Here is a 22,361-nt window from a genome sequence, read left to right on the forward strand (position 1 = left end):
CTCTTTATTCGCACTAAGTAATGGTCGCTATCGACATGGGATCTCAAGTTGATTCCGTACTTCTAGATTTTTTAAAATTTATTTCTTCAAAAATGACATTTAGTGTTTTCGCACCACACAGCCAACACCAAATTACAATGACAAAACTGGATAAAATTTCACATAATGCACACATATATTTGAACAATTTGAGATTTGTTAGAATAATAATATCACACAATCATTTCAAATTTCTAGAATCTGAATCGATGCCCATGTTTCAAGTGTTGGTACTAACGAGAAGTTGTACATGATATTCCATTTTTTCTCAACTCGTCCTTCATTCAGAGTATTAAGCATATATTCAATCCTGTCTCGCAGCATTTCGTAATATATAATAGTGCAACACAGTTATTGAAATTGATGTGTGTTGCTCACCGACGACAAAATTTGAAAGAATGCACAATACACTTATTAATCTAATCTAATCCAATCTACAAACAGTATCTATGGACGTGTTGTGTAACTTTATAACCAAAGATCTTGCTAGGATGTAGTCTTGATAGATATATTTTTTTTCATCAAGGGCTTAGTCAAATGGTGTTGGTGGTGGAACTGTCCAAAGATGGGAAGGTTTTAAGAATCCAGTAGTATTGTTGAACGTAGTTAGCCGTTGGTGTTGCAATGATGTCTTGGCGTGATAAGGTATGTGGTGAACGATACCTGAGTGTTGTTTAATGCTATTGAACAGTTTACGAATGAAAAGATATTTTTTTCAGCACCCAATTGGTTATTTCAATAACGGAAACGAGACAACTGAACATGCTTTATTAAGTGTCATTCATTCGACGAAAACTGTCTTCAGACCTTTGCCTGGTTCAGAAAGTCGGCGTGTGGATTTGGAAGACAGGATCATGCTAGGTGTCGACTGTGACGAAGTTTACCCAAATATCCTCATAGGAGATGCGTAAGTACTGTCATTTTGTGTTTTTTGTGGGTAATGCTCACAGAATACTTCCCTGCATGTTTGAGGGATGCTGTAAATTTTGTCTGGAAGATGGAGCTTGTTGCGCTGTGTTATAAAGGACCATGCCTTGAAATGTACATATTTCTATTCATGCAATGAGCGTTTAGGTATATGCCTATTGTTCTGTGGGTGAGACCTTGATTTATAGTTGCTTTTCGTGAATAAAATTTAAACGCTTAGAAATTACTGAATGTCATCTTGTGATCCTGTAGTGAAATATTTTGTTCGTCCATTAGGGGTGCCGCAAAAAACAAGCAATATCTAAGAAAGATCGGTGTCACTCATGTTCTGAATACTGCAGAAGGCAACAGATTTGGAATGGTAAATACAAGCAGAGATTATTATAGAGATTCAGGCATAAAGTATATGGGACTTCAGCTGCAAGATTTACCAGTTACAAATATTGCTTTATACTTTGAGGAAGCTGCTGATTTCATTGAAGAAGCGATAAAAAGTGGAGGTAATTCTTACTAAGATATCTTTTCTTGTGCAGTAATTTGTTGAAATTTTAGACTTCGTTTAAGGCTTTTTTATTTAGTCATATGAAGCAACTGTTGGTGGTGGTTTTTTTTTTTTTTTTTTTTTCTCCACGTAGCTCTAAAGTGATAAGGACGAGTGAAAACATTTTACAGTTGGGAACGTATTTATTTGGGTGCTGAACATCCTATCAAAAAATACTCTCGAAGATTGTTATTGGTTGTGATAGTAAAATGTATAGGCTCCGAAAAACACTTTAAAACATTGAGCCATAACAACTTCCATCACAAGTTTCTACTGTGCATCAAATGGTAGTGCCAAAACGTTTGGGATTATTTTAACACACATCAAAAGATTTAGTTACATGCAGTTATTTTTTTTTTTTTTTTTAAATGATTGACTTGATTCAATTTTTATTTTATTGTGTTGAGGCTTAATTTCATTTCTAAGGATGTATATTGCCACACTAGTTTCTTTATATTTGCTTGCGTAACAGTGTGCTACATTTTCAACTGACTAAACAAAATGCTCAGCATGAAATAGTTTTAACCAGTATATTCCTTAAAATTGCTAAGAGTTCATTGAACTGGCATTTTCATTCCCGTTGTTGTTGTTAGTGTTATTTAGTTGTTGGATGCCATCACACGTGGGGGTTAGAAAGTGCAACGACACGTGAAGAAAGTTTCACTTTAATAATACACACGTGTCTGTTCCTATGTTCTGTTCTGTGCTACCTATATAGTGTCAGATTCTGTTCTTGAATTAGTTTATCTTGTATCTTATACTGCCATTTAATGAGAATGGGTCAGCTGAAGTTTGCAGTACCTCCCGGTGCATTGACATGTGATGTATCCGATTGTGATGTCATAGCGATGCGTGGTTTTGAGGTGGATCATGTTTATATGGAGCCACTCTCTAGTGTTGGATGCTCATTTCTGATTTGTTAGTGACTAGTATACTCAGAATGCTGTTTGCAAGAAGAATATTGGAGAGACTGTTGGCAGTTTGTTGAATTATTTGATGTTGTCAGTTGTGGATAGTAGATTAGTTTTTGAGTTTGGAATTATTAGTAAAGTGTGTTGTTTGGAGTTCTTATATTTAGTTTTCCGTTAGTTACGGATCTGATAACGGAGTTCATGAGTAGGACTCTGCATGCAACAAAGAGAGCCGACATGTTGACCACAATTAAATTCGTACAATTATTTGGTTTAATTGCTGGTTATATGAAGTGTTATGTTCGTGGAGAAAGTACAAGATAGACCAAAGTTGCTGCATCTCATGCCAGGGGTGTGTGTATGTGATGGTGTTAGGACAACCTATGGTGGGGGGGGGGGGCTGTCATACGTGTAATTGGATATAGTTTCAATTGGTAAAAAATCAGTAAAATAATGTGTAAGATTTCATTTGTTAGCATTGAAATCGATAGGCAGTGGCAATAAAGATTCATTTTACTGGGGTTTAGAAAATTTTAAGTTATAGGTGGTGATTGTCTGCTGAAAAAATATTTTAAATGTTAACTAATTTAATTATTACTAACAGTAACATTACTGAACCCGATACTGCCTCTGCAGCGAAACAAAATTGTGATAATTATTAACGTTGCAGTATATCAAGGGTCATTCCATCCCAAGTGGTCTAGAGGTTCCTCCGTGACCAGCACAGATTTTGATGAAATTTTGTATAAATATTGGAAATGTTCCCACTGAACATTGGTAAAGTTTCAAGATCACTAATGCAATAGTTCCGCTGATAGTCATTTGTTCGATCCCCATAGTGCAGCTATAAACAGTGTACGTTTGAGTTTTCGGCAACTTTGAGACACGTCATTTCCAGTATTATCTTGTCGTACAACATTTTGTGCTTTCTTTCCTGAGCTGTTTTCATAAGGATAACTTGAAAAATTGGCCAAAACATATGCAAATGAAAAATATGTGAAGCTTTTTATATCTCCAGAAGTAATTGTGGTATAGACCTGAATCTTTGCATATAATAACTTACAAATACAAGGGCCTAGAATATAAAATTTCATTTACCTATTCTGTTAAAATAGTTTACATACTGTGGGTGAAGTCAGATTTTTCTGAAAACCCCGAATGACTATTTTTGTGGCCCATTAAAGAACTCTGCAGACTCCTTTAAAAAGTTTTTATTCGAAAAATCAGGTTCTAAACCACATAAAACACTAGATTTGGCTTTATAGTGTGGGTATATAAGGCGCTAAAAAAGAATCAGGTGGTGATACATTGAAAATGGGTTCATATTCTGTTGGTACTCAAATTAAATGAGAGATCATTTATTATGCCCTACTGTTGATTAGTGCTATGAGACCTGCAATATCAAGTCTTGATGACTAGAAAGTGAGAGAAAATCTGAATAACTCAAAAAAACTTTGAAAGAGACGGCATTTTTTCCCACAACTCGTTCTGATGTATTTGTCTATTTTTCTGATGTAGCCACAGAATCTAACTAGTTTTAAACTTCAGTTAAATGTGCATAACCAAGGCAGTGAGGATCATGGTAGTAAAATTGTTGTGAAACAGCTGCAGCACACATCCAATAAATAGTCTTAAAGTGTTACACCATTGTCGCATTGGGTAAATTTTGGTGAAGTTCTTAGCAAACTTGCTGACATTTTTTTAGAATGAAGTAATGTTATAGAGAACTATTAGTATATATTTTTACTATGTAGCATGATTGATGTTTTTATCTTTTATTGCCTTCTGAGCCACATAAATTCAGCCATTTTTACTAAAAAAAAAAAAAACTCTGTGAAACTTAACCTCAACAGAACTTACTCAGCTCAAAATATGCTGCAGAGCTTCCTTCAAATAAAATGGAGAATGTTGTCTGCTTGTAAGGAACTTCACTAGTTTTATTCATATGAAATCGGTGAATGTTCCTCGCGTTGAGTGCCTTCCCACATTCCCACACCCTGATACTCAAGCTGAGAACATTGTCAGGTGAAGTATATTCTCTGACCCACTTTATTCATGTGAAATTATGAGAATCGAGTACTTTCTCAGTTTTATTCAGACGACCCATCAATGTCTCAAATTTGGTGAAAACTCAGGGGAACACTATAGATAGATGCTCTGTGGGACCAAACAAATTACTAAATTTAAGTATTAAATTGACAGAAGTAAAACTTTGCTAATGTTCATTGGGAACATGTATGAATGTCCTCACATAATTTCAGTAAATATGTGAAAGTCGTGCAGAAACTTTTTCCGAAATTAGGCCACTCAGTATGGAATTGCCCTAAAGTAAAAAATTGTAGAATTATATTATTTGAGTCCTAGTAATGGGATTATTCTTTATTCCTGCATTTCTGGAATGTCATCCTCCTCTTCTGTATCTGATCAGGTGTCCACAGTACTCTAGGAACGATATTCACCAAGGTATTTGCACAATTTCTGCAGATCACACTTAGCAGAAAGAACTTCAACTCTTAAAGAGCAACTTTACCTTAACACTTTTATATCACCAAAAATAAATTCACTTGCTTAACCATTTACGTAACTTTTTTACAAACACTGATTTAGTTTTTGTTCATTGAGATTAGCTCAATCTTGGAAGTATGCAAGTGTCCCAGTATGTTCACTACTTCCTTCATTTAGCCAATGTCTTTAATTCGTGATTTGAGGTAAAAGTTTGTTCACCAACAGACTTTTGAGATAATTAAATTTGTTTTATATGTTAAGAGGATTTTAGAAATGTATGCGTCATAAGGACTTGCGTTTTATAGTTATAACTGATGCAGTTGTCACTACACAAAGAAATGGTTTCAGTTGGTTGCACATTACAGTGAACATCTTTTTAGATACATCATTAAGGCTGTGGAGATTTCATTTACCCCCCGCCCTTGTGTTTCATCACAAATATAACATAATCTTTTCCTAGTCCTACTTTCATACGCAGCAAAATTATATAGAGAAAACCTTCCCAAATAGGGCGTATTCAACTCTTTCCGAAGGTCAAATGATGCACAGAGAATTTTTTGGGAATTTCAAACTTCTTTTGACTTTAATGTCTTGCTCATGCACATCATAACTTACTTTGAAATCTTAGTCCAAATTTTCATTTTCTGTTTACTTGACTCTCACAAAGGTAGCATTTATCTTTTTTGGGATGTGAAAACCTAAATTGTCTCTTTTGAAGGTCCTACAAAAAATGCCTTGTTTGGCTGGTCTTTTTCTTTGCCGTTGGCAACATAAAGTCTTTAAAGATTAGTCAAGTTGCCAATTCTAGAAGGCAAGCATAATCTCTTCGACTTTTTTCTTCAATATTGAGATGATACCACAGGAATGCCATCAATAAAAGATATTACTTGTTCAGTGTGTGTGCCTCTTAGGGTATTAGTTTTAGGTGTATACCTACCCTGAGCATCTGATTTTACCTTGTAGTTGTAATGCTCTTAATATTGTGCCTTAGTCTTCTCAATAATGTTTTTCAAAAAATCTGCTGACACACCCTTTCTCCTGTACTTTGCGGTGTAACGTTATACCCTATTGTATTTGTTCTTAAAGATGCTGCGGCTTTTTTCCCTTAGTCACACAGTTAAATGGCTAATTTATGTGATTTAAATTTATTTTAATTATTCTACAACTTTTGCTCATCATGACTAATTGCTAATCAATCATTTTGACACTTTCTTCATTGCAAGTATTTGGTTTCATCTATTTTCCTTTGCCTAGTTGTTTTGCTCGTTTTTCCCCTCATGTTTTAACTTTTTTTCTTTAGATTTGGACATACCGTCTCCTTTCTCCACACTCGCAGATTTGTTGCTGTGGAGTCTGCATGTTGATTCCTCTGTATTCGTTTATAATTGGGTAGTAATGCTATTTGTGTGCCACTGTTTTGACTTCTGTCTCGTCACTAGATAGTATCTGCATTGGATTATCAGTGCTGTACTCTGGAGGAACTCTTCTTTTCCACCTTCACCCGGAATTATCGTTGCAGTGACCGGAAAATGTTCATCTCGCTGCACTTCATAGCAAAGTTGCAGTGCTGTAATTTGAATAGTGCCGTCATGTTCTCTAGCACCTGTGGATAGCTTCAGTGTTGGACCACCAACTGTTCCTGGTTCCCCATTGATAATTATTTTATTTAATATAATATTCAGAATTTCATTATCTGGCATCAAAATCAAAGGTACAGATTTGTCTAAATTTGCATCATCACAGCTGTTTCCACTTGCAGTAATATTGTTCTTACATATGTTCCTACACTCTGAACTCTGTTCACTTTCAGAACATTTTAATGTCTTGAATTTCACACCACATATTTCTAAATTCTTTAGTACTTTTAGAGAAGTTGACTGGCAGACTGTTTAACAGTCATAACACTTCACTAATTTAGATGTGGTGGAAATAAAGTAACAGGTGTGCCACCTCATTTGGGACAGCTGTGTGCATGCTGTATTTTTGGTGCATTCATGGTGGTTATGATAAAGTAGTTCTGCGAGTTAAGATATTCCGCATTACCATTGAGGTGTGTACAATATTTTTGTGGGATTAAGATGCTTATCGAAGGTGGTACAATAATCGAAATGCAAAACACTAGTAATGGGGAAATCAAGGTCTAGGCTGTAGAAATTTTTTAAGTCGATGCACAATGTCCAGGGATTCATTGTAAACACCATAACTGATTTCCACAAAAAAAAAGGTCGCATACGATACTTTATAATTGTAGGGGACGGTATGGTGTGCATTATCCAAGTGCTTAATTGTGTATCTCTTGAATATCAGAAGTGTTGTTAATGCAACTTTTTATGTATTTTTGAATTGTGTTGGTAATTATGTTGAATTATGTTTAGTATGTATCGTGGAGTTGTTTTGCTTTCATTGGTGAGGTAAGGTTTTCAGTATTAGTCACCTAAGGTAGTTTTGCCTTCATGGTACCACAGACTTATTTGTGTGTCGTTTTGTTGATTGCTGTGGATTTTGTTTGCTGTAGGTTTGCTTTAGTATTAGTATTCCTTCATTATTACGATTGTCATATATTTTGTTTGTCCCAGCTCAAAAACCCCTAATTCTCACAATTGGTTGCATCATTTCATGTTATTTCTTCAGTTGAATGTTCATCTTATGTGTTTTTGTTTGTGTAATGAGTGACATTATGGTCCCTATATTGCATAAGATTAAAATAAAGGTGTTGACTATCTTGACATCACAGTTCAAACCTGACAAGTGGTACCACAATCTATGGTTTTAGCATGATAGCTGGTAGGCATCTTGTGCTGTAAAAAGAAAGTAAGAGTGACAGGAAGGAAAGACTCTTGCAAAATTTGAGTAGTTACCAGTTGAGTTGTAGAATAAAGGTGACTGTACTTGGAGAAAAATAACAAAGTGACTGACAGCTAGTTGTTCACAGGCAGCTACCAAGCAACAACCAATCGGAGCACGAGTTTGGTCTGGTCGTGCATTCTGCCTTCTCCACAGTTATATGACTCTGCTACCTCAGCTGCCATTTAAGTCAGCTTTGGATGACAACTACTGCCCTTAACATGATTTTTGTGACTTGTTATATGCCCGTCTTGTATTTGAAGTCTCTTTTGGAATGTGTGAAGGGAACTCTGAAATTGTGTAGAAAGGGATAAGACTTTTGTCCTGCAAAGCAAACTCAATACTGCACTTAAACAGGGAAGACATGAATGAACTCAGTGAGGAAAGTCACAGCTGTTGTTACCAGAGCCATAATGGCCTTGTCCCAAATGGTGAACTAACAAATTTTCCACTTTCATACTCAACTGTCAGTTTTTTATTCTGATCCAGGTATAGACATTGAGAGCTGCCATTAGTTGGTAATGAAAGCACACAAATGGAAAATAATTGTTGGTATCTTTTGAGTTCATTTTGTGGTTTAGGAGAAGAGGAATGGAGACCTCTCCAATGTAAAATTACTTGTGGTTGAAGGTATTTTTTTTTTTTTTTTTACAGTTCATGCTCACATGTATCCAGTTGCTGTTGGAATGACAATATTGCACTGCCTAGTTCGGTGACTATAATTTTCTTTTATTACTCAGTACATACCCAGTAACTACCTAAACATTCTCAGAAAACATTTTGGTTCTACCTTTTTGTGAAAGCTGAGGAAAGGTACATTAAATATGGAAAAAGGAAAGGATTGACTTCAAACTTAGAACAGCACTACTGTATAACTACAATATGGTCTTCACCTTCACATGTGTCCTAGAGTCTTCTCAAAGCACTTCTTTCCATCTGCTATGTTTTCTTTAGTAAACGTGGGACCGAGTTGTTGGTGTTTTTTAGCCTAGCTTGCTCTAAGGCCAATATGGCACTTACTGTCTGGGAACCAGCAGGAAACCCCAGTACCTCAAGGATGCGGCATTTTGTAATGTTACCTTGTAGAAAGGATGCTGCAGCATCATGTATGCCAAAATGAAGTGTTAAAATACCATAAAGAGTTACTATCTATTATTATTGTCATCAGACTTCACATTTACTTTTGACACTTGACGAACAATACCAGTAAAACAGTTCCAGCTCCCTGCGCCACCTTCCTCCCCCCTCCCCCCCCCCTTTTATCTCAACCAGTCCATTTGGGAAATGCCTACATTCAAACAACGTATAATGCTCTCATTTCTAATTCAAAAGTACAGTAGGGCCTTGATCAGTCATGCTCTGGGGTCTGTCGATGTAGAATTATCAAGGTCACCTTTAAAATTCTGATTTTAAAAAAAGCACTATAATCAGAACCCATAGTTTTAACATAAAAAACAAAAAACAAAAACAAAAAAAAAACAGGAAACCATTAGTTATCAAACAGGAGAGACGATAGTATAAAAAAATTAAAAGCAAGTAGAATTTCCCTGTAAATACAAACTTATGTTGAATACTGTACTGTTCTATTAAATCAGTTTAAAGCTCAAAGTTTTAAAAAAGATCAGTATACACAAATAATTTTTTGTACGTCGGCTACGAAATGAAATAAACACAACCGATTTGCAAATGTTTATCAAGAAATTTGTGCAGTTTCTTTGGAAAACACTGTCATTAGAAATGGCACAGATATTTCACATTGTATAGGGCATAAAAAATGTCTGACTTTTATCTACTGAGGTGGGTTTAGCCACAATTTTCTTATGAGCGTGCTGGAACATGTTGCTTGCATTGAAAAGTGTGATGTAATGAATCATAACTTCAGAAGTGTTGTATTGTTGGCTATTCTCAGTGAATTTCACATGTTTTTAAGGATTCTGAAGCCTCAGCCAAGTAGCTGAATCTTGGGATTTTTTATTTGTCACTGGTTCTTGGGCATCCTGTGGGTTGAAAACACTTTGTAATATCACATTGTCAGTCATCTCTTCTTTGATAGCTAAATTTCAGTCAATGTCGATCCATTCATCAACCTCTTATGTTGAAAATGCACTCAGTTGATTAGTGGACACAGAATTTCACTCATACAATTTAAAAGTGAACAATTGTCAACTGTCTTTATTTAGATTGCATTTCATCTTGGCTTCTTTGACCAGTTTAAGCCATAGTTTTCTCCAGACATTGTGCAGTGTTGTATTTTTCACATAGTTCCAAGCAGTTGGAACCATGAAAGTAACGTCTTTGTCATATTGTTTTGTCTTTGTATTTAAAACTCCAATCTTAGCTTAGCAGCTTTGCACAGACATTCCTCTGTACCAGCACTTGAGATTTTGTATGATCCCTCGGTCCGTGCCAGATTGTCGGGTCTGTTGAATTGGGTTGTGTTACTGTACTTAACATTTCATCATATTATTTAATTTTTCCTGTAGCTTGTATAGTTTCTTAGTTTCTAATATGGACACAGTTACGCCCATAATCTCATTATACTATTTTATATAATTAAAAATGTTTTTGAAACTCCACTAATTTCCCTCCCTGGATCTGAGCTTCCTCCTCTTGCTGTCTTCTAATAAAAATGCAAAACATGAGTAAGAATGCTGTTGAAATAGCATCAGTACTCACCTCACTCATAAGGTAACTTTGTAGCCAAAGATACAAAGAGAAAATGAGAGCTTTCTGGGCTGGGCGTCATGGGCGTTACTCGTCTGTGACAAGCTGGGGATGTTGGTTCCCATCATGCCCCAAAAGATCTTTATAGAGTAGTGAGGTGTCCATTTCGTCCGGCGCGTCCTCCGGGGTCTGAGGGATAATCAGGTTGCCACCGGTGCCTTCATCTTGGCCTTAGAGGGTGACACATTACCCGAGAAGGTCAAGGTGATGGACTACCACTGTGACGTAAAGCCACACATCCCTTTCTCAATGCGGTCTTTAAGTGCTGGAAGTTCGACCATATGTCTTCCCACTGCATTTCCAATGTCACCTGTTGGGATTGTAGATGTACTTGACATCCCAATACTCCCTGTGCCCTGCCTCCCATCTGTGTCAACTGCAGAGAGCACCATTCACATTGCTCGCCACACTGCAGAATTCTCCAGAAAGAAAGAAAAATAATGGAATAAAAGACCCTGGACAGACTGACCTACACTGAGGCTAAGGGAGAATGAGAGGCTACATCCTGTGCGTATAACGTCAAACTACGCTGTCGCTATGACAGTGGTTCTACCATCTTCTGTCCCGCTGCGTACAGTTGGCTCTGAGCAGTCAGACTCCACTTGCCCCCTTGATGGATGAGGGCACTTCCCTCCCTGTTGCTCCTGCACAACGTAATTCAGGAGCATCACCCATCGCCCCCCCCCCCCCCCCCCCCCCCCCACCCAAACCATCGGGGATGTCAGTCCCCACTTCCCAGCCAGAGTAGCACAAATCTTCTTCGGCTTCTCTTGCCAGGAAGGGATCCCTTGGGTTACTCCCTTCCCAGGTTCCTGCCAGTGGCAATGCTGACACCTGTCAGCGGCTGAAGGAACCACAGGTAACTGGTTGTAGGGCTTCACGGTCCTCCTCAGTCCCTGAGACTGAATCAGTGAAGCCCTCCCAGCCGGACAACCCTATGGAGCAGTGAGAGAAGTCTAAAAAGAAAAGACCCCCAAGAACCAAGGCACTACAGTGGCACCCACACCTCCACTACCTACAAGCTCTGTCTGAGGATCAGGTGGAGATTCAGGCATCTGCTGAGGACATTGATCTCACTGGGCCCTCAGACACAATGGATGTCAATCCCACAGGTACTCATCTGGTGGCAGCGGGGGACCCTGAGACATAGACTGCCTCATTGAGTGTTTCATGCCTTCCCAGTCTCACGATCGTGTAATCCTCCAGTGGAATTGCGGCGGTTTTTTCCGCCACTTGGCTAAGCTGTGGCAACAGTTAAGCTTTTCACCTGCTTCCTGCATTGCACTCCAGGAAACCTGATTCCCGACAATGCAGACCCCTGCCCTCCGTGGCTATAAGGGATATTACGGGAACTGTAGTGACTATAATAGTCGATAATAGTCTATAGTGGAGTTTGCGTCTATGTCCTGAACTCAGTATGTAGTGAACCTGTCTGTGATCCTTCAAACTTCTTGAAGCTATGGCTGTCAGGATAAGGATGACGCAGGAAATAACTGCAATGTTGATCTTCCTCCAGATGGTGCAGTGTCCCTGAACGTATTGGCTGTATTGAATGATCAACTCCCTAAACCTGTCCTACTTTTGGGAGATTTTAATGCTTGTAACCCCTTGTGGGGTGATGCAATGCTTACTGGCTGAGGTAGGGAGGTCGAAAATTTACTGTCACAACTCGACCTCGACCTCTGCCTCTTAAATACAGGTACCCCCACACATTTCAGTGTGGCACATGGCACATATTCAGCCATTGGTTTCTCGGTTTACAGTCCTAACCTTCTCCCATCTATCCACTGGAGAGCACATGATGACCTGTGTGGTAGTGACCACTTCCCCATCTTCCTGTCACTCCTGCGGTGTCATGCCCACAGATGTCTACCCAGATGGGCTTTAAACAACGCAGACTGGGAATCCTTCACCTCCACTGTCACCGCTGAATCTTCCCCACATGGTGCCATCGATGTTGCCATTGAGCAGGTCACTAAAACGATCGTTTCTGCTGCGGAAAACCCTCGTTCTTTAGGGTGCCTCCTGTGAAAGACAGTCCCTTGGTGGTCGTCAAAAGTCGTTGAGGTAGCTAAAGAGCATAGGCGAGCTGTACTGCGACATAAGCAGTACCCTTCCCCAGAGCACTTAATAGATTTTAAGCATCTCCATGCCCCCGTACGCCACCTTATAAAACGACGGAAACAGGAGTGTTGGGAGAGGTACATGTCAAACATTGGGGGGCCATATGTCACCTCCCAAAGTCTAGACAAAGATCAGATGTCTTTTTGGGTACCAGACCCCCAGTAGATGTCCCTGGCATTAACATCAATGGCAAGTTATCTACCGACGCAAATGCGATTGCTGAGCACTTTGAGAGCACTATGCTCGAGCCTCTGTGTCGGAGAACTACCCCCAACCTTTCACACCCTCAAACAGCGGATGGAAAGGAAAGTCCTCTCGTTCACTACACACCACAGTGAACACAATACTACCCCATTTACAGAGTGGTAGCTGCTCAGCACCCTTGCACATTGCCCCGACACAGCTAATGGGCCGGATTGGATCCAGTCAGATGATTAAACATCTCTCATCTGACTACAAGCGACATCTCCTCATTGTCTTCGACTGGATCTGGTGCGATGGCTTCTTTCCATTGCAATGGCGGGAGAGCACTATCATTCCCGTGCTCAAACCCTGTCAAAACCCACTTGAAGTGGATAGCTACCAACCCATCAGTCTCACCAACTTTCTTTGTAAACTGTATGGTGTGTCGGCAGTTGGGTTGAGTCAGGTCGGGTCCTGGAGTCAGGTGGCCTACTGGCTTCATGTCAGGTCTCTTGTCTCCATTGAGTATGCCATCCGAACAGCCTTTTCCAGACGCAAACATCTGGTTGCCGTCTTTTTTTTACTTACGTAAAGCATATGATACGACCTGGCGACATCATATCCTTGCTACATTGTGTGAGTGGGGTCTCCGGGGCCCGCTCGTGATTTTTATCCAAAACTTCCTGTCGCTCCGTACTTTCCGTGCCCAAGTGAGTGCCTCCCATAGCGGCCCCCCCCCCCCCCCCCCCCCCAAATGCAGGGAATTGCGTCCCACAGGGCTCCGTATTGAGTGTGTGTCTATTTTTAGTGGCTATTAACAGTCTAGCAGCATCTGTCGGTCTCGCCTTCCCTGTATGCGGATAACTTGTGCATTTTGTACTGCTCTTCCAGTACTAGTGATGATGCTGAGCGGCGCTTACAGGTAGCCATTCACAAGGTGCAGTCGGGCTCTAGCCCATGGCTTTCAGTTTTCAGTCGTGAAGTCGTGTGTCATGCATTTCTGTCGAAATCGGCACATCGCACCATTCGTCCAGAACTTTACCTTAATGACGATCTACTCACAGTAGTGGAGACATATCGATTCTTAGGACTGATCTTTGCTGCACAATTGACTTGGCTGCCTCACCTTCATCATCTTAAGCGGAAGTGCTGGCAGCACCTCAGTGCCCTCCGCTACCTGAGCAACACCAACTGGGGTGCAGGTAGCTCTACACTGCTGCAGCTCTACAGAGCCCTTGTTCACTCCCACCTTGACTGGGAGTCTGGTTTATGGTTTGGTGGCACCCTCAGTGTTTCGTTCACTCGACCCACTCCACCACTGTGGTGTTAGCCTATCAACGGGAGCTTTTAGAACGAGTCCAGTGACCAGTGTCCTGGTGGAGGCAGAGTCCCTCCATTGAAGGTTAGGCGTGCACAACTGCTCGCCAGTTACGTTGCACATGTTCGTAGTTCTCCTGCGCATCCGAATACTATCTCCTTTTCCCAACCACAGCGGTTCATCTCCCGCATTGGTGGCCCAGGTCAGGGCTTACTATTGCGGTTCGCGTCTGGTTCCTTCTGTCTGAAGTGGAGTCCTTCCCATTACCACTTCTCCTTGAGGTCCATCTACATACAGCTCTATGGTGTACACCTAGGCTGCAGATATATTTCAGTAATATAAATATTACCACTGTCCATGTGTTTGTATTTATATCTTGTAATCTGACTTGTTCCACATCATATCGTTAAAATAATCGTGAAAATAATCTATGGAACATGTCTAGAAAAATCTTTGTCCTTTCGCATGGCCCTAAGAACTCTGTTAACCCTGCGGCTCTCCGCTATCACTTCTTCTTGATTCTCAACATGTACCAGGGCTTTGAAGTAGTTTACACTGACGGCTCGATGGCTGATGGTCATGTAGGCTTTGCGTATGTTCGTGGAGGACATATTGAACAGCACGCCTTGCCAGATGGCTGCAGTGTTTTCACTGCAGAGCTGGCAGCCATATCTCGTGCTCTTGAGCACAACCGCTCATGCCCTGGCGAGTCACTTCTCCTGTGTAGTGCTACCCTCGCCATCCTGTTTAGGTCCATTCAGGAGTCCATCTATGCCCTGGAATGGTCCCGTCATTCAGTGGTGTTTGTGTGGACCCCAGAAAACGTTGGAATCCCAGGCAACGAACTTGCCAACAGGCTACGTGGAAACCGCCTCTGGAGATAGGGATCTCTGAAACTGACCTGTGTTCTGTCTTACACTTCCGGGGATATTTGGCTTTGGGAGACGGAATGGCACAACAGTATGCACAATAAACTGCATGTCATGAAGGAGAGTACAACGGTGTTGTTTTCACTGATCCAGACATCGTACTTGAAAATTATTAGGTGCATTTTGCTTGAGCCTCTGCATCTGAGAAATATCTACTCGAAATTTCCGGCACATTAAAACTGTATGCCCAACTGAGACTCACTTGGGACCTATGCCTTTCGCAGGCAAGTGCTCTACCATCTGAGCTACTCAGGCACGACTCATGACCTGTCCTCACAGCTTCATTTCTGCCAGTGCCTCGTCTCCTACCTTCCAAATGTCCCGAGTTTGAGTCTCGGTCCAGCACATAGTTTTAATCTGCCAGGAAGTTTCATAACAGCGCACACTCCACTGCAGAGTGAAAATCTCATTCTGGAAGATCTACTCGCCTTTCCTGTCCTTTCACATTGGATTGAGCGACTGCACTTATCTTATTCTACACGCAACTTAGATTCCTAGAATGCTTCATTCAGTGAATGGGAATTCTTCAGTGCCCTATCCCTTTGCCTTGATGCAGGATCAGAGTGCATCCACAACCAAGTGCTCAAGCACCTATCAGTGAACTCAGCATCATCTCCTTACCATCTTCATTTGTATCTGGAGTGAGGGTGAGCTATCAAATGGCAGGAGAGCATCACCATCCTGGTACTAAAACCGGTTAAGCATCCCCTCCAGACACACAGCTATTACCAATTAGTCTCACCTGTGTTCTCCACAAGTTGCTCAAACACATTGTGGGGGCAGTCATTGTGTTGGCTCTGAATTTTGGAGCTTTCTGGCTCTGCCTCAGGGTGGTTTTCACTAAGGCCGTTCCACTGCTGATAATTTGGTTTGCCTGGTGTCTGCCATCCAGGCAAACTTTGACTGACATCAACACTTTATTGCTGTCTTCTTCGACCTAAAAAAGGTGTATGACACCACATGGTGACATCACATCTTTTATACCTTGCATTAGTGGGGTCTCTGGGCTCCACTTCAAATTTTTGTCCAGAACTTTGTCACACGCTGTACTTCCCACGTTTGAGTTGGTGCTTCCCACAGTACCCACGCATCCAAGAGAATGGGGTCCCACAGGGCTCTGTATTAGGTTTCCCCCTCTTTTTAGCAGCCATTAATGGTCTAGCAGCAGCTGTGGGTTATCACCCTCCTTGTATGCCAATAATTTTTGCTTTTACTACTGTGCCTATATTGTGGCTGTTGCTGAATCCAGACAGCAGGGTGCCATTCAAAAGGTGCAGTCATGGGCCCACACCCATGGCTTTCAGTTTTCTGTTGCCAAGACTCGCGTCATGCATTCCTGTTCCCATTGTACTGTTCGTCCACAACCTGAACTTTAGCTCAATGACCAGTTACTCAATCTGGTGGAGACTTATCGCTTTTTGGGACTGGTCTTTGAGGCCTGTCTGATGTGGTTTCTCCATCTTCACCAATTTAAGTGAAGGTGCTGGCCACATCTTAACGTACTTCACTGATTCAGTAACAATGGTTGGGTTGCAGACCGCACTACCCTTCTGCAGCTTAACAGAGCCCTGATCCATCCTGTCTTTATTATGGTAGTCTGGCATATGGTTCTGGACTGCCCTCAGCTTTACAGTCACTGGATCTGGTAGACCACTGAGGGGCCCCACTTGCAAGAGCCTTTCGAACTAGCCGTCTCAACAATCTATGAAGAGGCTGGGGTTCCTGCTCTATGGATCAGGTGCCAACAGCTACTCAGTTGTGCTATACATTTTCGCAGGTCCTCTAAGCATCCAAACTACTGTGTGCATTTTTCTAGTTGGGAGGTCCACCTCCCACATCAGAGACCCAGAACCGGGGTAACAACTGCAGTTTGACTACATTGTGTGCTCTGAACTCCCAACTTCCCTCACTGTTGCCTCTTGTCAGGGAACAATCACATATGCCCATATGGCGTGTACTCCAATCTTCGATTTGGCTCGATTTATCCTTTGGACCGAAAGATTCAGTTGACCCTATGGTATTTTGCCACCTGTTCCTGGCTGTCCTTGATGCATTTCCAGGTTCAGAAGTGGCATACAGTGCAGCGAACTATGCTTCTTGGCAAAGGAATGCAGTGCCTTCACTGCTGAATTTGTGAACATCATACAAGCCCTTAGCCATGCTAGTGTTTGCACTGGGTAGATGCTTCTGATGTGCACAACTCCTTGACCAACCTTCAGGCTATAGACCAGTGTTACCCTCATCACCCATTAGTCAAAACTGTGTAGGATCTTTTTTTCTGATTTCTTCAAGCTGGATGGCCAGTCTCTGTTTGAATGTCTGGACATGTTGGGATTTCAGGGAATGAACATGACGACTGTTTGGTGAAGTTGACTACCAGGATGTCAATTTTGGAAATTAGGGTCCCAGAACTGAACTTTCGGTCAACTGTGTCATAAATTGTTGTATGTGTGGAACTCAGAATGGTTCACCCTGAACTCCACAAACTGAGGACCATAAAGGAGAGCACAATCACATGGCAGTCTTCCATCCCTTCGCACTTCGTGCAGGAAATCCGTTGTCCTTTGTCAGCTGCGCAGTGCTCACACTTGGCTGACCCACAGCCACATTATCTGATGTGAAGATCCACCTGATGGTGGCCCACATCCTACTAGACTGCCAAAATTTGGCTGCTTTGTGGCGATATTTTAAACTTCCTGACATGCTACCTCTGGTGCTAGATGACGTGAAAGCGGGTAACCTGGTTTTATGTTTCATGCATGAAATTGGTTTCTGTACATCTGTGAGGTGGGCACTTCGGCCTCATTGATGACTACTTGAGGGGTTGGAGGGGCATCGCTTTTCTACTCTGGCACAGGGGTCCCATGGTGGCCCTAGCTCAGTGGTCTGGCCGGGCCCGGCCCTTCCCACCTTTTTATTCTCATTATTCCTTTATGTTTGCCATTTTTAATGTTTTATCTTTCCCAAACTTTCATCATCTTGTGTGTGTGTGTGTGTGTGTGTGTGTGTGTGTGTGTGTGTGTGTGTGTGTGTGTTGCTCGTTTCTGTGGAGTAACAGGTGGTGAGGTGGTGCTACTGGGGTGCAGAGGGCATGTCTCCTAAAGTGTACCATGCTCTGGGGACCTCCACCTGCATTCTTACTTCCCTCCTACTTCTCCTTGATTTTCTCTCTTCCTTAGTGTACCTTGCTTACTCAGTCTTCCCAGGATTTGCCTTTTATTTCTTCTGAGGGTTATTCCTGCTTTGATACATAAAGGATGAAGGAACTGATGACCTTGCAGGTTGGTCCCTTTAACTCCAACAACCGACAGAAACATTAGTATTTTTTTTTTTTTTTAATGAGAAAAAAAAATCGCCATTGCCACCTAAATAGCGACCGCCATAGCTCAAGAGAGAAGCAGTGGCTGGGGAGAGTGGATGGCATGACCCAATCCACAAGTGGTTTGGTGATCTAGTAGTAAACTGCCTGGCTAGTAGGATTGAACCCCAGCTGGTTACGTTCTTCCACTCTGCTTTTTGACCTAGTATTCACCTTTTGATGAGGTGGGCCAGAAATAAAATGTGGCTTGGATTCCACATAACACTCTGGCTCCCCTTTCCCCATTGGAGATCTGATTAGGGACATGAAAGTCACGTAAACGACATCCAGTTGATTGCAATCATTTTGGAATAGCATAGTGAGAAAATCACGCTAATCCAAAACTTGTCGTTCTCATTTCCTGATGCATAAAGTAAAACACAGCATGTGATGTAGCTTTAATTTAGTTTTTCAGCAGAGCAGCATAAGACTGAACTGTCACCCTTCTGCTGTCCTTGAGTCGTAGATGTGGACAGGATTCTCTGTGTAGTGAATTGAAATATATAATTTGTTTGGACCATTCAAATTACACAGAAGACTGGTAAATGAATCTCCTGGCAAGGAAGAGATTTAGGTTTTTTAAATATCGTAGACATAGGCGTGGTGTGTTCTTGAAAGGGATTCATAAATTGCTTGCAGATGAATACATAAAATTTTAAATTATTCTGCAGATGGTTGAAATATGATAATTTCAGACTGCCAATTTCTGCTTCCCTCATATTAGCAGTTGGTATTCACACTTTACTTCAAATTCTTCTAACAACAGCCAGTGAGTTATTCAACTTCAAGAATTCTAATAAATATGACCAATATCGAAAAGGTAATCCTCACCATGCGATGTGAGACTTAGTTTAAAATAATCAGATATTTTTAACCAATAGTTTCTCTGCAATTGAGAAAAATTGCATAGTGAAAAAACATGAATCCAAAATATGTTGTGATTTATTTTTTTTATGTTTCAAGGAAAACATTTTCCAAAAATCTGCTTGAATAACTTTGCTTCATTTGCGTGCAATGTGTGTTTCGGCAGGGTAGGAGATGAAAAGACTTTCAGCTTTCTGCTTTCCTTGAATCAGACCTAGATGTGGACATGACTCCATGCATCCTCCATTGCTTTGATTTGCTGTCAGCAGTGGGCAAAGCATTAGATTCGTTTAAGCCGTAGGAGGGGACAGTTGGATGGCCAGTACCCACTTCTGTCTTGTGGTGAGAGGTTTGTGACACTGCCACTGTTTGCTGTTCACCTTCAGGTGAGAGAAGTGGCCAGGTCCTGCGTATCAAAGGGTGCTGCAACATCAGAAATCCCAATTCTCCCTGTATCCATTCACAAAACATACATTCCTATCCATCTTTATGTGAGTTTAACTCTACAAGGCAGATTAAAATTACTTGATAGTTGACACTTCACACATTAAGTTAACTCACTTCCAGTTCCTTGTCTGGCCTTCTTTTCTGCTGGGTTTGGATCCTGGATACGGGATCTGGCACTTTCATTTTGTCTACCAGCACGCGCGCGCACACACACACACACACACACACACACACACACTTTGCAAACCCGTTTCATGCGCAGCACTAACCAAACATTGTTGGAGCCTTGTGCAGTTAATGTGATTCAGCATCGCATATAATGGTGTTATAATCGCAGAGAGCCTAAATTAGATAAGCTTTGCAAAACATTGATCGAAGCCGAATTTTTGGAAGCTGCAGTTAATTGTTGCAGTTGGCTCACCAGAGTCATAAACAAAAGACCTTCTATAATGTAAATGTAGTGGCGTAGCACAGTGGTTACCACATTAACCGGACATCTAAGAGGTCATAGGTTTGAATCTTGTCAGAGACAGCGAAATTTTTAAATTCGTAAATCTAATCAAAGTACTTTATTAATTTTACTCAATTAATTGATTTAAATGTAACTTTTATTGCTATTTCTTTATGGTATCATTTTCAAAATTATTAACTTTTGTATTTCTTGTTGTTTCTCTTCCTGTAATTCTTTTTTCATTTGAAATCTGCTTCTGTCGCCTATATCTGCAACCTAGTGCTAACAATGACTGCTCATCAGGTGGTAACATGGAGCTCATATAGCCAGTGTTAGGATAGTGTTGCGTAACAAATGACAGTGAAAAACTGCAGTTTTAGTGCTGAAATTGGAATATTTTTGTCTTGAGTTTGCTGTAGAGGTTAGCTTTAATTGCCGTGAACAAAGCAATCATGATTTTAGTTCTGCTGCAGATACTTGATTGCTGTTTTCTTGGATTATGAGGTTATAGTTAGGTTAGGACGCATGTTTAAATTCAAGGCTACAAAATGCGTCATCTGTGGGACTTGTCATTGGTCACTTAAAATGAGCTGTTGACAGAGTACCTCCCATTTCCATCTGTCATATCCTGCAGTGGCTGCTTCCAACATTGACCTGCATTACACATTAACAGCATTTGTGAAGTGACCAGCCACATTTATGTATCATCTCTAACCAAGTGGTAGCCAGCAGCATTTGTGGAAACACTGTAGTAGCAACTGAAAGACATCAACTCTCAAGTAATTTCAGTTGGACTGTAGTAACAAAACTAGGTGCTGTGCTGTTTGCTTCTGCTAACACCAAGAAGAAGAAAGCTAAACTAAAGTGTCAGCTCATAAGACGCTATCACTCACAAGATACATGAATATTTACAAATAAGTAATGAATGCTATTGAACAGGTAAAGTTACTGTTCTTATCTTCAAAGAAGCTTCTAAGAAACTCCTAAGCTCTGTATATAAACTAAGTGACGGCAGCAGTGGCTACTACTACCGCATTGCAGAAATTGTTTATCAAAACTATTCTATATTCCACAAGTAATTTAATTCTAATATTTGTTGCAGGTAAGGTTTTGGTCCATTGTCTGATGGGAATGTCTCGCTCCAGTACATGTGTTCTGGCATATTTGATGATTAAAGAAAGGTTACCAGCTGCAGTAGCAATAAAAATGGTGCGTACAAACCGTGATATTCGCCCTAACAATGGATTTTTGAGGCAGCTTGCTGATCTGGACAACAGGCTTAAAAGAGAGCGACAGCGTGCTGCTGAAAAATACAACTTGTGATAATTTTCCTGACCACCAAATATTTACCAAGAGTACAATTTCCAGTCCTTACATATCAGTACATAACGTGTGCTTCCGTGTCATTATCATTCATGTTCAAATAGCAAATTGAAACACACAGCTGAAAACTGTTATTATGTCCAAGTGTTGGGAGATGACTCACTGTGAAATTATGTAACTGAAGTTTTTTAATGGCAACAGCCTCTTTAATTTTGTAATCAGCTTATCATTACTAATCTGACTCTTGCAATGGCAGGAGTAATGACATGTAAATTTAGCCAGCATGTGCCTAAAAGAAAGTGAAAACGTTAAGCACAGTACTATGCACATAAAATCATTTCTATACCTGTGATTAAAACTGTAAAATTTATTTACTTGTAATGTATTTTAGATATTTTCCTCACTTAAACAATGTTAATGTCTGGAAACTGTTGATGTACCTTATATTTGCCAAAATAAATAATTTTTTACAGTGTTTCAAATATATTTATACCTCTTTCTCATTTGATCGCAGAATTATTGGGACTTAGTGTAGTGTTTGACTAAAGTTGTTAGCCGGGAATAATAATTACCAGTTTATTACTGCCGTAGACCCAGTGATAAGGAATATTGAACGTATACAGAGAAAGGCAGCACAAATGGTCACAGGTTTATTTACTCTGTGGGAGTTTTCCTCAGAAGTACCGAAGGGAACTGAATTGGTAGGCTGTTAGATAGTTGTAAACTATATAGAGAAAGTCTACTACCAAAGTTCAAAGAACTGGCTTAAAATGAGTACTCCAGGGGTGTGATAAAACTTCCTATACATCAGAAAAACTACTGCATGCACAGAGGCATTCAGTCACTCTCTTCTTGTGTTCCATACGTGAATGG

The 22,361-nt window shown here is 40.7% G+C and overlaps 1 protein-coding gene across 1 annotated transcript; it reads left to right on the plus strand.

The window, feature by feature from the left end:
• Positions 1–525: 525 nt before the first annotated feature.
• Positions 526–21,974, plus strand: LOC126484359 (dual specificity protein phosphatase 3). The gene is made up of 4 exons (XM_050107829.1): positions 526–684; positions 759–946; positions 1,243–1,466; positions 21,268–21,974. The coding sequence occupies exons 1-4, from the start codon at positions 664–666 to the stop codon at positions 21,486–21,488; spliced, it is 654 nt and encodes a 217-aa protein (XP_049963786.1). The 5' UTR covers positions 526–663; the 3' UTR covers positions 21,489–21,974.
• Positions 21,975–22,361: the final 387 nt, after the last annotated feature.

Source organism: Schistocerca serialis, chromosome 6 (genome assembly GCF_023864345.2).
Source record: "Schistocerca serialis cubense isolate TAMUIC-IGC-003099 chromosome 6, iqSchSeri2.2, whole genome shotgun sequence".
Taxonomy (NCBI): Eukaryota; Metazoa; Arthropoda; class Insecta; order Orthoptera; family Acrididae; genus Schistocerca; species Schistocerca serialis.